This window comes from Microcaecilia unicolor, chromosome 12, assembly GCF_901765095.1.
Source record: "Microcaecilia unicolor chromosome 12, aMicUni1.1, whole genome shotgun sequence".
Classification (NCBI taxonomy): domain Eukaryota; kingdom Metazoa; phylum Chordata; class Amphibia; order Gymnophiona; family Siphonopidae; genus Microcaecilia; species Microcaecilia unicolor.
This window is the reverse complement of record NC_044042.1, coordinates 34259167-34280602: the sequence shown is the minus strand read 5'-3', so window position 1 is coordinate 34280602 and position 21436 is coordinate 34259167. Positions and strand designations below refer to the sequence as shown.

General features: G+C 46.4%; 1 protein-coding gene across 5 annotated transcripts in view; it reads right to left on the bottom strand.

Annotated features, from left to right (window-relative positions):
- The window catches only part of GLB1L2 (galactosidase beta 1 like 2), a 119576-nt gene that overhangs the window by 79876 nt on the left and 18264 nt on the right, over positions 1 to 21436 (bottom strand). For 2 of the 5 annotated variants that reach the window (XM_030221490.1, XM_030221494.1), the window contains exon 2: positions 7070 to 7267. In XM_030221490.1, the coding sequence (XP_030077350.1) occupies positions 7070 to 7267 (198 nt within the window). Of the gene's footprint in view, positions 1 to 7069; positions 7268 to 17517; positions 17590 to 17762; positions 17841 to 21436 lie in introns of those variants that run through there. The other 3 variants (XM_030221492.1, XM_030221491.1, XM_030221493.1) reach the window with 3 other exon arrangements.

Below are 21436 nucleotides of genomic sequence, written 5' to 3'. Positions count from 1 at the left end.
ATTCAACCACCATGTCCAAAGGAGTGGAGGAGTGAGTTAGAGGCATATGCTGAAACGGAGGACGTTTACAGCAGAACCCGAATCAGCGGAACCACTCCTAAACACCTCAACAGAAATCATCTTGGAGCTTTTGGCTTCCGTGGAGGTTACATTGAACACCATCTGGAAGGCGCTTCGGGACCTAACGGCGGTAGTAAATAACTTTGTTTCAGATATGATCTTATTGGAGAGTTGCATGGACAATTTGACTGAACCCTCTGAGAGTGAAAAAACTGATATGACAGATGAAGTCCTGTACAAGCAAGTCGTTATGATCTTGAAAATGATAATGGACCAGAAACTTTGAATAATAAGGTGGATGTTTTTGTGGATGATTAATGTCGAGATTATTGTTTTTCCCAGAGTTCCAGGTATGACTCCTAAAGTTTTCCTCAGAAATATTTCCTTAATTATTACTTCATAAGGAGTGAAGCCTGTGAAGACTGGGATTGCTTTAATCAGTGGGATTTGAATTAGAGACTTGAGTATATGTATCGTTAAATAATTTCTGTTTTTTAAAAGAGAGAGAATGTTCCTGAGGTTGGGGGGGAGGGGGCAGACGTTAGGGAGGAAAGGGAGAGGGACGGGGGATGGGAGGAAAATGTTATAAAATGTTTACGTTTGTGGTTTGGAAAGAATAAGGATATGTGTGTTACTGTACGTATTGTACGATGGGTCATAGCAATATCCTGATTGGTGTATTATGTTCAATAAACATGAGTTTTAAAAAAAAAAAAGAGAGAGAGAATGTAATCAGATGTATTATTTCTGACTAGAACCTGGACAGTAAGTATGTTCTCAATGAAATGAATTGACTATACGCCGCATTTGGTCTTGAGGAAGCCAACCAGATGATCAATGTGGAATAATGTATAAGATGAGTAATATCTGGGGATAATCAGGTTAATACCATGTTTTCTTTTTCCTGTTTACTGTTTAATTGATCTCGTCTTATTTCACTCTCCCTATTTTTCTTCACTTTGTGGTCTGAGAAAGAGAAAGATTGTTTATAATCCATATATCTAGTTGGGATTGTTTTCTTCTTATATTGTATTAATGTGCAATCATCTCTGTCCGTTTGCAAGTGACCCTTGTAAAATGAAAAATTATAAATAAATGATTTAAATAAAAAAACCCAGGCATAGCCCAGACTCTGGACCAACCATGACTGAGAAGACAAATGTGTTGAATCAGCTTCAACCTCCTGCATTCCAAGAGAAAGATCTTCTGCTTTGCTGTGTCAAATAGAATGCCCAGATACACCAGCGTCTGTGATGGGAATTAGTCTGCTCTTCTTGAAACTGATCACCCAACCCAATGACAGCAGAAGATGGACAACTGTCTGTCGCTGCCACACTGTCCGAATAGGATGACTCACGAATGAGCCAGTCACCGTGATACAGGTGAACTCTAATTCCATGGTGCAAAAGGAAGGATGCCACTACCACCATAATCATGATAAACGTCACCAGGACCACACAATGTGGTCCTAAGCGGTGAGTCAGAGGCTCAGAATCAGAGACTGAAAAATGTGTCTATCCACCTGCTGGAGGTAGAAAATACTGAGGATCTGGACTGGATGCCAAGAGAGATATGTCTCAGCTCAGTTTTCAGTTTTCTATCTCCACCTGCTAGTTAATTGACACAACTATCCCACAGGTTCTGGAATAGTGGGAAACTACATAATAGAAGCACCCTTTTATTTCCCCCACATCTTCTTTCTAAAGCTGACATATCCTGCATCACCCAGTAAATACTGATAACAACAACAGTGGTGGCTTTTGTTATAGCAATAGTAGACCCATACCTTTGCACCACATTGAGATTTCCTCTTACTTGTCATATTAGTAACATAAAAAGTCACAAAATCCTTGCATGGATATTTGAGTGTAAACATTTGCGCTAAATATTTCACAGAATCAAAACCCATTCATAGTAACATAGTAGATGACGGCAGAAAAAGACCTGCACAGTCCATCCAGTCTGCCCAACAAGATAAACTCATATGTGCTACTTTTTGTGTATACCTTATCTTGATTTTTATCTGCCATTTTCAGGGCACAGACCGTAGAAGTCTGCCCAGCACTAGCCCCGCCTCCCAACCACCAATCCAGCCTCCCCCCACTGGCTCTGCCACCCAATCTCGGCTAAGCTTCTGAGGATCCATTCCTTCTGAACAGGATTACTTTATGTTTATCCCACGCATGTTTGAATTCCGTTTTCTCTCAAAACTCTGATCCATAATCTGAGAGCTGGAAGGAAAAATTATGTCTTACTTGATCATTTTCTTTCCTTTAGTTGCAACAAATGAATCCAGAGACTGATGGGTTGTGCACTACCAGCAGGTGGAGACAGAGAACACTAAACTGAACTTAGTATTATAGGACAGTTAGTATGTGTCTTAACCAAGCAGAAGGAAGAATACTCCACTAATCCAAAACATTCTCCACAACAGCAGCAGCAACACCAATAGAAAAGAATATTATCCAACATACACAATGAAAAGAGAAAAATTCAACGTTTATCAGAGACCTGGAACAAATAGGCATGGTGAACAGCAGCAACAGGGTGGGCCTCTGGTTCATCTGCTGCAACTAAAGGAAAAAAATGATCAGGTAAAGACATAATTTTTCCCCTCCTCAGCATCAGCAGCAGATGAATCCAGAGACTGATGGGATGTAAAAAAAGAAGTCCCTAGGTAGGGTGGGATGCTGCTGACCCTGCCACCAGTACCAAAGCACAAACACAGAATTCGCATGCACCGCCATGTCCACACTGCAATGTTTAGCAAAGGTATGCAAGGAGGTCCAGGTAGCCACCCTACATATTTCCTCCAGTGAGAACATGTGGGTCTCTGCCCCCAAAGTAGCCAAGGCTTGAGTAGAATGAGTCCGCAACACCACTGGTGACTGCCAGCCCACTAAAAGACACACGGAATCAACAGCCTCCCAAATCTAGCAGGCGATGGTCACCTTCAAAGTGACCTCACCCTTCCTGGAACCTGACAGCAGAACGAACAAATGATTTGAGCGCCGAAAGTCATTAGTAACCTGCAAATAGCGCTTTAGTAACAATCCGGACTGCAGTTGGGTTGTCCAACTCCTCTCCTGCTAACTCCCCCTCCTCCAGATCTTCTAAACAGGGGTTTTGCCCAGAACCCACCGACAGATACGCCTCCGACCGCATGAGCGACACAGGCCCCAACGGCCTCCCTCCGAGAGAGACCCCACATGATGCCGCTTTAAAATGGGATCTGCGTGGGAGGGAGGCAGTGCAAAGTCCAACATCCCAGTGTCCCCCGAAGGGGACAGAGAGGCAGAGACAGCAGAAACTGCTACCCTGACCGCTTGAGGAAATAGGCTTGGTGCAGAAACAAAATTAACTTGGTGGGAAAAAAAACACCAGCTTTCAGGGTCCCTGCTCTGTGCCAGATAAGACAGGTAGCAGCCCCCCCCCCCTCCCCCTGAAGGAAGCCACAGTTGAATTGTGCCAGGAAGCTCCCCACCCCCAAATTTTCAGGCAGAGTAGGTAACATGGCCGTTGCCGAGGAAAATGGAGCCACAGGAGAATGAGAGAGAGTGCACCTGCATGCACGCAGCACAGGAAACAACTGACTCATCGGGAAGAGAGCTATCCGCTCCCAGCAAGGCCTCTGAACAGCCTGCTGAGCAGAGACCCGACACTGGTCGCTGCTTACCACAGCAGGAGCAGCACTTCAGTTTCCGATGTCATTCCCCGCTGAGTCTCACAGAGCCGCAAAAGCCAACAGGCAGCAAAAATTTTAAGAGACATACACTGAATTATCCCGTGGTGCCCCTGATCCCAGATCTCCATCAAAGAAGGATCCCCTGCCCACAATGACCTTGAAGGCCACCTCCAAGCCACCACAACCGGTGCCCAAACGCCCTTTCTGCCTGTCCTGTGGATGTTTGAGGATTTTTTTGTCACTCTGTGTGCTACCAGCCTGTGAGGAAGGCAACCACCACAGAGGGGAAGGCTCGGGTCGCTGGAGAACTGGGGTAGGGACCTAGCACCGCAAGGTATGCCCCCCAAACAAGGCACCGAACAGCCAATCACCTCCAGCTCAACAGAACTAGATGAATCTAGAATTGGGGAACCCCCACAGAAGAATCCAGGAGCTGATGAGAAACCATCTACCACCTGCTGGAGATAGAGACATACTGACTAGAGGAAGAGCTGACTGTCCTATAACAACGAGGGGCCGATAAACTAAAGACCCCGGAGGCAATCGCCCGCTATTTCCACCCCAATAAAAATCACCGAGGTGGAAATAGCGGGCAATTCACTAAACTAATCGCATGCAAATGAGCTGCACAGACTTTTACCATGCAGTTCGATAGGAAAGGTTGTCAAGGCATGCGCAGAGCAGTCAATCGCTAAGTGTGGCTTCTCTGTGTTTGCTCATTCAGCGTGTGCCACACACGGCTTTCATGCACTGCTGGCGTGGGGAGATGTTCAGCAGCGAGCTCATGAATTGTGTTCAGGGCAGAACACGGAAAAAGAATTCTGGAAAGGAAGCGCTTACATAGGTTTTAGGGTAGGGTGAAGGGGTACAGCAGAGAGTTTAGGGTGGGGGGAGGGAATGGTAAACTTGCCATGTTCTGAGGAGTATCCACAAAGACGCTCCTGTAAAACCTGTCCCTCTTGTTGTTCTCCATCTTGAGGGCCATGTTCTGAGGAGTATCCACAAAGACACTCCTGCAAAACCTGCCCCTCTTGTTGATCTCCATCTTGAGAGCCTAGCACCAGGCCACCGTGACCCTGCTGCTGTGGTTCCAGCAAAACATGCTGCCGATCCACCGCACTTGTCCATCTGTCTCACCTGTGTCCCCACTCCAGCCGCACCTGCCTCTCCGTCAGTCTCCAGCTGTACCTGCCAGCCAGTCTCTCCCGCTCTCAGGAGCTGCTCCAGCCGTTTCTTCTGCTGCACAGGTTACAGGGAAACTTAATGGGAGGTCTGGAGCAGCCGCAGCATGACAGTATTTTTATTTATTTATTGCATTTTGTATCTTTGGCGGAGCCACCGATGACATGTTGGGGCTCCAGCTCAGCTTTCAGCCTTCTCTTCCTCCCGCCTGACTGTCATCGGTGGCTCCGCCAAAGATACAAATGCAATAAATAAATAAAAATACTGTCATGCTGCGGCTGCTCCGGACCTCCCATTAAGTTTCCCTCAGTAAAGGTAGACAGGTCTTTCTCTGCATCATTTCTAAATGGTTGTGTATCCCTCGGAATGCACATGTTTAATACATTTAAACAAATTAGCATGCTATTCCCATTGTCTGCTGCCACGAACTTTAAAAATCCCACAAAACCTCTCTGTGCATCTCCTGCTGAATAATGTGCTCGCTAAACCAGCTGGAACTGGTCAAAAAAAGCATGCTGCTGGCCCGGTAAGTTTAACGCATCGTGCCCCCCCCCCCCCCCCCCCCCCTGAGTTCAATACAGTGTTCTCTATCTCCACCTGCTGGTAGATTTATTATTTAAATTTATTTAAAAACTTCTAGTCCACCTACAACTAGGTGGATCAAAAATCAACATAAATAATAAAAAATAGAAAGACAATACAATATTCAAAAAAATAACAGCAAAATCAGTCCCATGCATGTTCAAACAAATATGTCTTCAGCAACTTACTGAACTGAACATACTACTACACGATGGGGCACAACCCACCAGTCTCTGAATTCAACTGCTGCTGATGCTGAGGAATAATTGTATAAAGACAGACATGACAGGCACTGATTCATCAACATTTTAGAACATTTATTTAGGACTGTAGAAGGAGCATTTGGACAGGGTTAGTTGGTAGTAAGCCCTAGCGGTCAAAAACACCTGGGAAATATGACCAGTTTTGTTGTGTTCTCCTCTAAATTAACTATTCACTTACAGTTTAAATTTTACACACCTACCACATGTGTAATTTTACCTGGTTACCTTTAGCCAAACTGGCTAGATTTGCAGCTGAAAGTTTTTAAAACCAATTTGTTCAGCTAAATTTATTCAGCTAAATTTAGGCTTCCTACTTGTGCGACTGGAGCTGTGCAGTTAAATTTAGAAAATGAGCACTGAAAATCCACTCTGAATGGATAAATCAAAAGCATACCTCCAGGGCTTCCCCTTTTCTTTTTTATTTTTACACTCAACAATTTCCTCCTTGGTACTTCCAGCTCAATCAGAAGCAAGGCTGGGTCTGGTGTAATCAGAAATCATCCATAAGTGCCCAAGGATCCCCCTCTGCCCCCCCCCCCACCCCCAGCACACCTGATCTGACCACTGCTGTAGTAGTCAGTCTTTGGCAAGGGGTTATATACAAAAGCTCTGTCTGGAGCTCTGATCTGGCCAGTAGATGTTCCCCTTAAGCAATGACCGCTATTCCTCTCCTGTGGCTGTGAATGCTGCCTCCAAACCACCCCTTGCCCCAATTGATCTGGAGAGCGCATTAAGGCCTAATGAGGGGTCAAACTGGGAACCTCCCACATGGCAGTGCACAACATGTATTGACCACCTAGGTGGAGAAACAAGGTCTGCTACGAGGACAACAAAATGGGAGCGGAGATGGTCTTGCTACTCCCTCGCTCCCAGTGCACAACATGTACCACTTGAGCCTGCTGCCCCTTTTCTAAATAGCTATATTTGTGCACCTTAAGCAGACAAATTTAGCTAGTCAAGGGGTGAGGGAGGCAGTTTCACCAATTAAGAATTATTTTAATTAGCTTCCAAGTTAGGTACTTTTTTTTTTTTTTTTTGCAAATCTATTCCTGCACTTTGTGCTCAAACTTAAAACTGTACTGTACTGTATAAAGGGACAAAATATGAGGAGATATTTAGCTGCTATCAACATAACTAAGAAATGTCCCTCATATATCCGTTCACCAGTGGCTAATTTTTAAACTAAACCAGTTATGAGGCCAGCACCCAATACTTTTGAATTTTGACCTGTATATTATTAACTCTGTCCTACAAGTGTGCAAGTCTCAGTTAGTGGAAAGAGCAACATAATACCCACGTGGTGAGTGTGTTCAAACCACATGCTTTCATCTTCAGCATACGGTCTCTCCAATAATCCCGTGGCACTCTGAAATAATGCATGGAGCCTCCAAAGATCCGGAATGGCTTCCCTTCCAGCTTGAACATAGACTCTACTGCCTGCAGCCCTATCCCTCGGCTCCACATTTTGAAAGGGATGAATTCACGCCAGTTAAACCTGAAACCAAAGGGCAAACACTATAAGCTTTCTGCAGATCATCTACTTTCACAATAGTACCTCATGACACTGCTAACCGTAAGGGTTCACAGTGTTTGTTTTGAAGGTGAATTCATGCTGCCTAGCATGTATCACAAAAGTAAGTTTAAAAATTGAATAAGGAAGATGGGTACAAAAATAGAGAAAACTATAACAGTAATATTTAAACATGGAGATCATATATATGTGCAAATGCCAATTTCTGAAAGATATTATTTACACAGATTCATATGATGCAAAGATTTCAAGGGGGTGTGGCTTAGGCAAAACATGAACATGGCTTGAGTAGGCCAAAAATCTATCCAATTTTAAATAGGTAATACACATCTATATAAAAAAAAATCCCCATCAGTTTATGCACCAATTCAGAGTGCTCATTTTGGCCAGGACTCCACACAAGGGATTTAGGAAGTAATCCCCCATTTATTATGCCAGCAAAAAAAAAAAAAATGCAGCCTCACTATTTAATTGGCAGCACTTACATGCGTGTGTAACCAGCCCATTTTACAAACCTATACAACCGTCATGAGCTACACGTGGAAGTTAATAAATTGTTACTTCCATGCGTAATTGCTAGTACTTAAACAAGTAGCCAGCCCATTTTACAAATCTGTACACTTAAGTGCCAGGTGGAAGATGCTGCTTTGATGCCACTCTTTTTCTACAAGTATACTAGTTCATTTCCTTGTGATTATTTTTCAAAACGATCTGTGTTTGGCAGAGCCTTTTATAAAATACAGGTATAACTGAGTAACAGATGAAGGCAGAGAATACTGACTTTTAGTGATGTCATCGACAGAATAAGAAGTGATGCACCTCTAGGACCTGCCAGTATACTATTAATAAAGCAGAACTTGAAAGCTTAAGATAACATTGCAAACAAACATACTGAAGCCCTACCTCCATCCAACTAGGGAACAATTCCCCCCAAACCTCTGCAAACTGAAACCACTGAAAGAAACTGAAGGAACTAACCTGATCAGCCTTGGTCTTCAAGGAATCAAAGAAAGGGTATTAGCAGGTAAGAGCAAATTTAACTTTCCTTTTCATTATGCTAAACCTGTCCAGACAAATGGGACGTACCAAGGCTTTAAAGCCCCAGGAGGAAGGAAGATCAGGCTCCCTTGAGAGCTGATTTCCTAGGCATCATCCACTTTAGCCTGAACATCCACTTTGTCATGCTTGATTAGGCACCATCCTTCAAATTGCCTTGGATTCACCCACCCTCGACTCTGTCCAGGCCAAAGCCTGCTCACTCCTAGAAAGGGTCTTAAGCCCTGATGGAATCTTTTACCGTTTCAACAGATACACCAATCCAAAGGTCTTCACAATTCACCAGAACAGGATGGACTTTGAAGCTGCTTCACCCTTATGCAATGCACTGAACAAAAAGCAAAAATAATCTTGAGAATCAACATTCTATGTATCTAAGCAAGGCTCTACGAACATCCAAGGAAGGAAAAGCCCTTACAAGGACCCAACAGCTCACTGCGAGACAAGACTAGAAAGCAATTGTTCAATGGAGAATAAATGGTCTAGACAGCATCTGATGGAACCATCCCAAGGGAAATGGACCCCTGCACAAGAGGTCTCCAAAAAAGCTCCTGGCAGAGAAGACAGCCATCCCAAACCTGTCATCAAAACCAATTACTGAGGGCAGTATAATTCCGAAGGAAAGAAGAGAACCCCACCAAGGTAATCAGTGCCAAACTGAGATACCTCTCTGAGACTGTCTCTCAGAAATGGAATGAATCTGTTTAACCCCTCACAAAATCACAGAACATCTGGGTGCACTGCCTACCGATCTCCAAAATTGGCTAGAACCATCCCCTCTGTGCTTCGAGCAAACTGAGAGCCAACAGGACACTTTACTGGCAAGGCTGGCAGCGACCTCTGTGTGCCAAAGCCTCATATCAATAATAATAATAATACAATAATAATAATATCACATTCTGTTCCACCTGTGGAAGAAAAAGAACTCTTACATGAAAAATGCCTTATAGAAGGACATTTTAAATGAAGGCTGTTTGTATACCAGCAATGTTTTTTTTCTAGGGAAAAAAGTGCCACTGCTCATACAGAGCAAATCTTATGGGCCAATGCGCAAAACCTAACACCGGCACTAGAGGTGATTAGTGCCAGACTAGCACCAACGTAAATGTGTGAGGAATGCTCAGAACGTTCTAGCGCAGGAAACAACGTGGGTGCCAAAGATTAGTGCAAATTGCTTTTAAATGTAGACAAAACAGGTGTAAATGCGGTCATTAGCTATTCTCTCCCAATGCTCAAAGAAACAGTGCACAAAAAAACCCTGCCCTATTGCTGGAAACCTACTGCCAGCTCCGAGGTCACATAGAAGAGAGGATTTCTCGTGATTTTCCTTTTAATATCTGTCAGTTTTTATTTTAAAGAGAATCAATAGAAATAAAACAAAATAAAACATGGAAAAGAAAAGGGAAAATTAGGTTCTTACCTTGTTAATTTTCTTTCCTTAGTCACAGCAGATGAATCCATTACGAATGGGTTGTGTCCACCTACCAGCAGGGGGAGATAGAGAACACTGAAAACCATAGTGCCTCTAGGACGGCTAGCTCCATCTACCTCTCAGTATTTTGAAGCTTCCAAAGCAGTGTTAAACCGCAAAGTAGCATAACATGAACTTTCCTCACAGCGAACGAACTCCCCAGAACAGGAGCAATAACACAAAGGAGGGGCGAACTCAACCTCCTGTAGTAGAACAGAAATCCTGAAGACTGTTTTCCAAATTCTCCCAATGAGGGAACATGTCTGCAGGAAAAACTGAACACAAAACAGAGTCAATCAGGGAGGGATCATGGATTCATCTGATGTGACTAAAGGAAAGAAAATTACCAAGGTAAGAACCTAATTTTCCCTTCCTTGTCATCAGCAGCAGATGAATCCATTACGAATGGGATGTATCAAAGCAATCCCTAGATAGGGCGAGAAAAAGCCACACCACACACAAGCACTTGTGCTCCAAAAAGCGCATCCCTCCTGGCAGCCACATCCAGCCTGTAATGAAGGGCAAAAGAGAGCTTAGAAGCCCAAGTAGCTGCACTACATATCTCTTTTAGAGAGAGTGCTCCCGTCTCAGCCCAAGAGGAAGAAATCGCTCTTGTGGAATGTGCCTTAAAGGCGTCAGGCGAAGGCCGGCCAGATAGCAGATATGCAGAAAAAATGGCTTCCTTAAGCCAACGGGCTGTAGTGGCTTTAGACGCTGGAGACCCTCTGCGAGGACCTGACAACAATACAAAAAGGTGATCAGAGGTCCTGAAAGCATTAGACATCTGCAGATACTGCAACAGAGCCCTGTGCACATCCAGAAGGTGCAACTGCCCAAAAGATTCCGGAAACTCCTCCCTAGTAAAGGACGGCAGATAAATCAGCTGGTTTAGGTGAAACGCTGAAACCACCTTAGGCAGGAAGGAAGGCACAGTACGTACCATTACTCCGGACTCTGAGAATTGCAGAAATGGGTCTCGACAGGCCAGCACCTGGAGCTCAGACACCCATCTCGCCGATGTAATGGCCACCAAAAAGACTGTCTTTAGAGTTACATCCTTCTCCGAAGCTCGCCTCAGCGGCTCGAAGGGCGAACACTGAAGAGCCTTTAATACTAGCCCCAGGTTCCAAGCTGGACAAGGGGCCCGCATGGGAGGCCGGAGCCAAAGCACCCCTCTAAGAAACCGTGCAATGTCCGGATGCGCAGCCAGGGAGAGGCCAGCGACCTTCCCTCGAAAACATGCCAAGGCTGCCACTTGAACACGCAGGGAATTATAGGCCAAGCCTTTTTGTATACCATCCTGCAAAAAGTCAAGTAACGGCGAGACAGAAGCCCGCTTGGGTGTGATCGCTTTAGAAACACACCAAGCCTCAACTGGTGCCAGATCCGAGCATAGGCAACGGAAGTGGAACGCTTGCGGGCCTGCAAGAGAGTGGAGATGACCTTGTTAGAATAGCCCTTGTCTCTCAACTGCGCCCTCTCAATAGCCATGCCAAAAGACCAAACTGGCAGGGATCCTTCATGGTCACCGGACCCTGCGTCAACAGATTCGGTACCATAGGCAAAGGAAGGGGAGCCTCCACCAGTATCCGCTGGAGGTCCACATACCACGGCCGCCTGGGCCAACCAGGGCAATGAGGATCACCACTCCTTGATGCAGCCGAATTCGCAGGAGGAGTCGCCCTATTAAGGGCCAAGAAGGGAACACATACAGGAGGCCCCAGGGCCAGGGTTGAGCCAAGGCATCCAACCCCGCCGAGCAAGGATCTCTCCGTCTGCTGAAAAAGGACGGGACTTTGGCATTTGTGCTTGAGGCCATAGGATCCGCTACGGGTGTTCCCCATTTGGCACAGATCTGAAGGAACACTTCGTCTGCCAGTTCCCACTCCGCAGGTTCGATTTGATACCTGCTTAGAAAGTCGGCTTGCACGTTGCTCTGACCTGCACTGTGAGCTGCTGACAGAAGCTGCAGATGTAGCTCAGCCCAGTGGCATATCTGAGCGGCCTCTGTGGCCAGTGTTTGACACTGAGTGCCGCCTTGTCGATTTATGTAGGCCACTGCTGTCGTGTTGTCCGACAGAACTCTGACAGCCAGTCCCTCCAGAGTCATGTGAAAGGCCAGAAGAACCTGGAATATCGCTCTCAGTTCCAAGCGATTGATGGACCACCCCGTTTCCTTGGATGTCCACTGTTACATGATGACTCTCTTCTGCAGAGTCCGCTCTGATGAGCCAGTCGTCGAGGTACAGGTGAACCCGGATACCCTCTCGCCTGAGAAAAGCAGCTACCACCATCATTACCTTGGAAAAGGTTCGGGGAGCTGTGGCGAGGCCAAAAGGCAAGGCCCGAAACTGGAAATGATTTCCCAACACCACAAACCGGAGGAACCATTGGTGTGGGGGCCATATAGAAATGTGTAAGTAAGCTTCTTTTAGGTCCAGAGACGTGAGGAATTCTCCTGACTGTACCACAGCAATGACGGAGCGCAGGGTATCCATGTGAAAATGCCGCACTCTTAGTGACTCGTTGACTTTCATTAAGTCAAGAATGGGCCGAAAAGACCCGCCTTTTCGCGGCACCACAAAATAGATGGAGTAACGACCGCAGCCATGTTCGGTGGGAGGCACAGGGATCATCGCTCCAAGGTGCAACAAGACTTGTAAGGTCTCCTCTACCGCTGCCCGTTTGACGGCAGTACCGCATCGGGACTCCACAAACACGTCTCTCACCGGGGCACCGAATTCCAATCGGTAACCTTCTCTGATCAGGTCCGGGACCCACTGATCTGAGGTAATCTTGGTCCACTCCTCGAGAAAGAGGGAAAGGCGTCCTCCTACAACTGTAAAGGAGGAGTGGACTGGCTTCCCATCATTGTGGAGGACGGCCCTGAACTCCTGCGGAGCGTTTGTCTGGGCGAAAGGAGTTCCTCTGCTGAAAGCGGGCACGTTGAGTAAACCCAGCAGAGCGCCCCGGGTGATACCTTCTAGCTTCACGGAAGCGAGGTCTGGAGGGGGAGGGAACCACTTGACCATTGGAAGAAGGCCGCGGCCTATCCTCAGGTAACCGCTGGGGTTTAGCATCCCCCAGGTTGTTAACAATCTTCTCCAACTCCTCTCCAAATAACAGAAGGCCCCGAAAGGGCAACCTCACCACCCTTTGCTTAGAGGCCATCTCAGCCGCCCAATGCCGTAGCCATAGAAGGCGGCGGGCGGACACCGCCACAGACATCTGTTTAGCCGAAGCTCTGACCAGATCATAGAGGGCGTCAGCTAAAAATGACAAGGCCGACTCCATGCGCGGTGCAACCTCAGTGAGGGACTCAGCACCATCCACAGGCTGTTCCTCTGCCTGTTGTAACCAAGAGAGGCAGGCTCGAGCAGCATAAGAACTGCAAACAGACGCCCTTAAGGCTAGGCCCGAAATCTCAAAGGACCATTTTAGCGCTGATTCCAGCCGCTGGTCCTGAATGTCCTTCAGGGCGACCCCTCCTCTACTGGAAGGGGTGGTCTTTTTTGTTACCCGCCGTGACTAAGGCATCCACTTTAGGCATCCCAAAACGGGCCAAGTGCTCCTCACTCAGACGGCAAAGATGCCCCATCGCCCTGGCCACTTTCAAGGGCCCCTCGGGGTCAGCCCATTGAGCAGAAATAAGCTCTTGGATGGAGTCATGCAAAGGAAAGGCATGAGCAGGCTTCTTAGTACTCGCCATCCTCGGATTGCCAGAGGAGGCCTCGCCTTGAACAGGGTCATCAATAGAGAGGGCCTGTAAGGCATCAGAGATAAGTGCTGGCAGTTCATCGCGGTGGAAAATCTGAACCGCAGTGGGATCATCCAGATCCAGTGGCAAACCGGCTCCTTCCTCTGGCTCTTCAGACCACGAACGCGCTGTCCACAGCCGCTGCCTTGATTTCCTCTCCTCTCAGGCCGTCCTCGATCCGCTTCAATCCGGCTTTCGCCCACTACACTCGACAGAAACAGCACTCTCTAAAGTCTGCAATGACCTGTTCCTTGCCAAATCCAAAGACTATTCCATCCTCATCCTCCTCGACCTATCTGCCGCCTTTGACACAGTCAATCATAATTTACTTCTTGACACACTGTCCTCATTCGGGTTCCAGGGCTCCGTCCTCTCCTGGTTCTCCTCATATTTTTCCCAATGCACCTTCAGAGTATTTTCTAATGGCCCTTCTTCCACCCCCGTCCCGCTCTCTGTTGGGGTTCCTCAAGGATCTGTCCTTGGACCGCTTCTTTTCTCGATATACACCTCCTCCCTGGGCTCGCTGATCTCATCACATGGTTTCCAGTACAATCTCTATGCCAATGACACCCAGCTTTACCTCTCCACTCCCGACATCACAATCGAAACCCAGGCCAAAGTTTCGGCCTGCCTTTCAGACATCGCTGCCTGGATGTCCAACCGGCATCTGAAACTGAACATGGCAAAGACTGAGCTCCTTGTCTTTCCACCCAAACCCTCCTCTCCTCTTCCCCCACTTTCCGTCTCTGTTGACAACGCCCTCATCCTCCCCGTCTCTTCAGCCCGCAATCTCGGAGTCATTTTCGACTCCTCCCTCTCCTTCTCTGCCCATATCCAGCAGACAGCTAAGACCTGTCGCTTCTTCCTCTACAATATTAGCAAAATTCGACCATTCCTCTCTGAACAGACCACCCGAACCCTCGTCCACTCGCTCGTTACCTCTCGCCTTGACTATTGCAACCTTCTCCTCGCTGGTCTCCCACTTAGCCACCTATCCCCCCTCCAATCTGTCCAAAATTCCGCCGCACGTCTTATCTACCGCGTGAACTGATACTCTCATATCACCCCTCTCCTCAAGTCGCTTCACTGGCTCCCGATCCGCTACCGTATACAGTTCAAGCTTCTCCTACTACCTTCAAGTGCACTCAATCTGCAGCCCCCATTACCTCTCTACCCTCCTCTCCCCGTATGTTCCCACCCGTAACCTCCGCTCTCAGGACAAATCACTCCTATCTGTACCCTTCTCCACCACCGCTAACTCCAGACTCCGCCCCTTCTGCCTCGCATCACCTTATGCCTGGAACAGACTTCCCGAGCCCATACGCCATGCGCCCTCCCTGCCCATTTTCAAGTCCTTACTCAAAGCCCATCTCTTCTCCCTTGCTTTTGGCGCCTAACCACCTTCCCCACTCATGATACTACACTCACTACATAGTTTGTTACCTTTAGATTGTAAGCTCTCGTGAGCAGGGACTGTCCTTCCTCATGTTTAAAACTTGTATAGCGCTGTGTACCCTAGCAGCGCTATAGAAATACTAAGTAGTAGTAGTAGTAGAAGGCCTGCCAGATCCCTCAGAGTCCCCACAACCTGACCACGGGGGGGGGGGGGGGGAAAGGGGAGAGCATCCACTCTCCGATAGGGAATTTACCCGTCTATGCTTAGCGTACATCCAACGCTCAGGGGCATCCACATCTGGCATCAGCCCCGAGCCATCATCAGTCAGAGGGAACCAGGGTAGCAATGCAGTGGTCAGACACCTGCGGCAGAGCTCTTTTCAGCATGAAGGTTTTAAGTAAATAAGCACAAACTCAGGGGAGAAAAACTCACCCTAACCTCCGTCTCCAAATTAGGAGCCACGGGGAACGAAGCTCCTCTGGTAGCCTCAGCCCGAGGCGCCCCACTGCTCTCAGACTCCTCCGCAACCGCGGGGGTCGAGCCATGGCGGCGCTTCCAAGATGGCGCCCGCTGCCAGCTCCATCGAGCGGAAAGAATCACCACTTGCCATGCTCGTACTGGCTCTATCGTCTAAACAGCACGTTTTACAGAGCCCCACTGCTGATCTGCGCTTGCCAACAACAGGAACAGCGCTTAACTCCCTCAGCAGCCATCGCCAAAAAAATGCGGAATAAAATTCAAAATGGCGGCTTCACGCCAAAAATCACCCCGATCGGAACGCTGTCCGCGGGCCCTCCCCGGAGGAGCTGAGTACAGCTCTTAGCCACAACACCCCTGCTACAACTTGAAAAAGCACAGGAGCCACCCCAGGCAGAATCTTCAAGGAGCTGAACAAGCTGCATCCAACCCTGCTGGGAGATAGAGAAATACTGAGAGACAGATGGAGCTAGCCATCCTAGAGGGCACTATGGTTTTCAGTGTTCTCTATCTCCCCCTGCTGGTAGGTGGACACAACCCATTCGTAATGGATTCATCTGCTGCTGCTGACAAGGAATAAGATGATACCTTTTTTATTGGACATAACTTAGTACATTTCTTGATTAGCTTTCGAAGGTTGCCCTTCTTCGTCAGATCGGAAATAAGCAAATATTGGTAGATGACAGTATATATAAGTGAGACATCAAAGCATTTCAGTGACAATCTGACAGCGTAGGGTGGAGGTGGATGGGTGAGACAGGGGGATAAGCATGGAGACAGGAGTATTTTAAAGAGGAAAGAATCCTGTGCAAGCCTCTGAGCACCGGTGGTGAGGAACAAAATGTATGGGAGGTCTGAGCAAAACTGAAAGTGGAAGCACACATTGGTGCCTGTTTTCTGTGCTGAAATATAAGCTTTTCAAGTGAAAACATTTTATGAAAAGTTTATATTTAAAGAGCCAGAAGAACAGCACTGGTGTTCCTGTACTTCAGGCTTTGAATAGCCATGCACACAAAAGCTTTGCTTACCGTAAAATTCTTGTGCACATGCACCAGGCAGTTCCTCCTCCTTGGACAGCATGCATATAATTTGCAAGCTGTTAAGATTAAGCACTGGGAAGTTATTTTTGTGCCCTGTTCCCTATAGTGCTGGAGTTCTAAGCATCAGCTCATTAGGGAGCAGAGTAGCTATCCATGGTTCTGCCCCTACAGTAGCCATACCTTTTCCAACAGCCATGCAACATATAAAAAGGTGGCACTCTAAATATTACACCAGTCCCTAGAATGCCAACACATTTCTTATTGGGAAAACAGAATAAACAGGATTTTCTACACAGAAACTACATATAAGCAGAAAACCTCACCTCAGTCTAAGGCTGCCAACTAGATCCAGATTCGCAGGACAGGGTTGATCCAGTCCTGGAACCACAGCATACAGGGATAATTCTCATTTCCCCATTGCATTCCCTAAGAAAAGCAAGACAAGTTCCTGGATGCAATGGGGTAAAACTAGAACTGCACTGGGGTAAACCCTGCCCTGCAAATCTGGATCCAGTTGGCAGTCTTACCTCAGTTACAAATACATGGAATATGGGATATTGCATGGCCTTAAAACACCAGTATACACTGGAAATTCAAATCTCAAGAAGCTCCACTGTGCTACTACAACCTGGCAAGGAGCCAGCTGGAATCAAATTAACATAATAAAAAGCAAGGATCCAGGTCATTCAGGAACAGACTCAGGCAGTCCTGGATTTACCCTCATTGCATACAGTGAAAGTAAAACCAGGACAGGTTCAGATTGCACCTGATGACCAGGAGCTGACTGGTAGTTCAAAAACTTTTCAAACTATAGGAGCAGTTACAGCTGAAAATAAGCAAATGGTTAAGGGCTGCAAGGTTGCCTAGTCCAAACAGGATTGACGAAACCTTCCAGAGGCATATGTGTTTGTAGCCTATCCAGCAGAAACTGGTGCCACCTTAAAAAAAAATCCCTATACTATTTTAAGGAACTATAGTAATACATGTATGTGGCAACATAACCCAGAATAGATTTACCTGGAAGGTGGCTATCTCAGAATCTGAAGGTCACAGTTCAAGGCTGCCTTTTGCATGAAGGGAGAAATCTAATGGGATGGATAGGACATTTTGGGAAGGCAGGAAAAAAAAGCTCTGTATACAGTCATTGATATGGCTGCCGTTCTATCCTGTTTCTCTCTCCTTTCCCTCACACTCTGAGTTCTCCCCCTGCTCTTCGTGCTGTACTCCACTAGTTTTGTGCCCAGTACAACAGAATAAATTACATACTTTGAGGACACTGAAGAGAGTGGAGGACAAAAAAGTATTAAATAAGAAAGATTCTTCTTTCTGCTGCTTGGCTCCAAACCATTGTTTGCTGGAAGTAAAGCACTCTTGCTCTTCCATTTTCCTGTCTACATCTGGCGAATGAAACCATACTCAATATGACATTTTTCTCCTCCCCCCTGCTGCAGGCCAGCAAGGAAAATCCACACAAAAAAAAAAATCAGCATTTGCTTTTGCACACATTTCAGTTACATTAGGACTCTCTCAGCAAGTTTATACTTCAACTTTGGGTAAATCTATGCAACAAGATAAAAATATGCCATTTGAAAAGATAAATAAAAAGACTACTACTATTACTCTGCCAGAAGTTCTTATCAGAGTTTCCTCCTTCTCTTCTTCCATTATTCCCCACATGCTCAAGTCCCTCATTTTACTGTCGTTTCCCAAGATGGCAACCACATGCAAAATATGCATTTTAGCTCACTTTGCTATTCTTCAAGTTGCTTATCAACAGAATAACTTCTGTTTGTAACTGTGAGCTGCTTTTTGTATACCTATAAGGAGCTTCTGGATTCTTATGAGTTTCTGTGTTCCTTCCATTGGAGCCGGGGCCGGTAGCTAGACAAGATGGGGCCCCCAGGGCAATGCTAGGGAGCGGAGACATAAGCTAGCTTGTAGATTGTCCCTCTTTCAATTTTAGGCAGGGCTTGGGACCCCCAGTGACATGGGGGCCCAAGGCAATTGCCCTGTTTGCACATCCCTAACACCGGCCTGATTGGAAGCACATAGTGGACATGAGGATCATTTGGTAACTTGCCTACCTGGTGTGAGGGTGGCACACCTCTCACATTACCTAGATAAGATCGAAGGCAGCACTGGGGAGGAGCTAACTGTCTTGTACATGAGTACCATTGACATTCAAAAGTGTGTATGCAATATACATGTATAAATGTAGGCTATTTACACATATAAAGGGTACATGCTGACACAGTAATCACCTACATGTAATTCAGAGGTGGCATTTAAACAGCTGGTGCTCCTGAAAGTACAAAGAAAAGTTAACTGCTACTGTCAGGCCCAAATGTTCAATCATTCCTTCACAGGCATCTGGGTGGTTGTCATTTTTAAAGGCCTGAGGCGTTCTCCCCTCCGTCTCCGACACCGGCGATTCACACAGCCTGCCTTCTGCCAGCATCGGAGCCTCTCCTCAGACATGTCCCCGCCTCCTCAATGCAACTTCCCTGTCTTGCGCAGAGGTGGGACGCGTCTGAGGGAGAGGCCCTGCCCCGACGCTGGCAGAAGGCAGGCTGTGTGAATCGCCGGTGTCGGACTCGGAGGGAGAACGCCTCAGGGCTTTAAAAAGGAGCGACGACGCGGATGGGCGCGAGCGGGGGAAGGTGCAAGACTCGTGCGGAGAGGGGAGGAGGCAGGAGAAAGGCAGAGGCAGACTTGAGGCGCGCCGCGCGGGGTCCCCTTAAGCGCGAGGCCCTATGCGGCCACCTCGGTCGCCTCTGCCTAAGACCGGCCCTGCTAATATCTCTCATAAAGGGGATAAAGAAGTAAGCCAATATGTTTTTCTGAAACAGTTCAGTAGTGGGAGAAATATATGCAAATATAATCATCATTCCCAATATATAAATAAATTATATATTTTAAAATATTATTTGTTATACACTACTCCTCCATATATTTTCCTTTCTGTAGTTGTATCTCTGGAACAGCCACAACTTAATCCACAGAGATGCTTGTCATGGGATGCACAAAAATAGCCCATTTGGAGACATTGCCCTGAAAAATAAAATTCACACAAACTTATTGCAATGACCCATACCACAGTTAAAAAAAAAAAAGCTTTGGTTCTTTGGGAGACACATGTGACAGGCCCTTGATGGACAAATATCTTTAGGCCTCTGGGAGAGTAATAGCAGAAAAAAATAGTAGGGATTATGCCCACAACAGCAGACTGCAAAGTAATTTGAACTAAATGAGGATGCCTGTATCTTATCTCTGGCACACTGTGCTGGCTCTCCTCTGACCATCACACTGTGAATGAAAGCTGATATATTCTAAGCAGAGCAGAATAACTTACTGGGGATGGCTACTTGGGGTTGGGGATCTCTGTGTTGCCTCTCTGGTTTGATGAGTTACAGAGTAATCGGGGAATTTCAAAGTACTGAATGTTTACTTAATATTTTTCCTTTATTCTCCTTTGTTATGAGAATTGGAACTACTAATTGTAGTGGACTTGAACTGAATAATTTCTGGGGAGGGGGGGTTCATGATAGCATTGTGCTCATTATTCAATCAGTTTTTCTGTACAGTTTAGCTTCACTTGTTTTTATTTGAAATTTAATAAATAAAAAGTTTTCAAAAAATTGAATAATCTTATCAAGGGGGTGGAGCTAGGGTGGGGGCAGGGCTAGGGGCGGGGCTAGGATGGGGCCCCACCAACTTGGTCTGCACAGGGCCCTCCCCCCGCACTTGCTAAGACCAGCCCTGGATATTAGAACAATTGGAACATCACACACTTTAAAGGAACATCAAAGAGTCCAAGATGGCAGCTTGCTGAGTCAGACCTGTTTTTCTGAGCTCCTGTGGTTTTCGCTTTAAACTAAAGTTATTTCCTGAGAATGCCGAAGAGACAAGGCAGAGCTGCTGCTACTGCATCCCAGCAGCAAAGACCTTTAGTCTCATCAGGCTTGATTGATTGATTCTTACCTTCAGCAGCTCAAGTTTCGGCAGTGAGCGGTTCCTGGTTCAGCCCCGGACAGGAGACCTAGGGCTGAACCCTGAACTGGAAGTGTCCCTGAGCCCCGAAGGAAGGGCCCCTCCCCCACAGCCTGTGGGAAGCAGCTCTCCTCTGTCCTCAGCCCTGAATACCGCATGGACCAGGGAAGCAGTTGCAGCCTTAACAGAGAAGATAGGAGTCTTTACAACTAGCTCCCTGATGTCCCACGTGCAGGAATGAGAGACATGTTTCACAGGAAGAGAGTGAGACTTTGGCATTTGCAAAACTTTTTCAAAAACCACAAGAAGTGACTTTAGATAATCTGTGGCTGTTAATTGCAGAAATGGGGAAGACTTTATGCCCCCAAATGAGAAAAATATCCAATGAAGTTGTGATGCTAGATGGGAAATTTTAAAAAATAGAAAATGAGGTGAAAGCTGTTAAAGAAGACATGGTGAAACAGGAAAAAGTCTCCTCAGAGTCACAGACTTTGCAAACAACAATGCTTAAAGATTTGATCAATTTGATGAGAAAATCAGAAATGTTGGAGAACACCTCGAGAAGTAATAATCTCCGTTTTATTAATTTCCTGCGACAACCTTTAATTTCACCTAGAGAAATGTTGAAAAATTACTTTTAAGAAATATTAGAAACAGAAGACAAAGATATACCACCCTTTTCACAGGTCTTTACATTCCTGTGAGGGTTTTGGACAATCAACAAGGAATATATTCAAAATGATCAACCACTTGATGTTTCAGCTTTGCTTGAAATGTCAGATACAGAGCAAATAACGGCTACTACTTTGTTGGCTACAGTAGCGTTACCCTCTGACAAGATCTGGATCTTTAAAAAATTCTTTCAGAAGAAAGATAAAATTTTTCGTGGTTTGCAAACTCGTGTTTTTCCAGATCTAGCGAGGGAAACGCAAAGGCGACAGAAAAG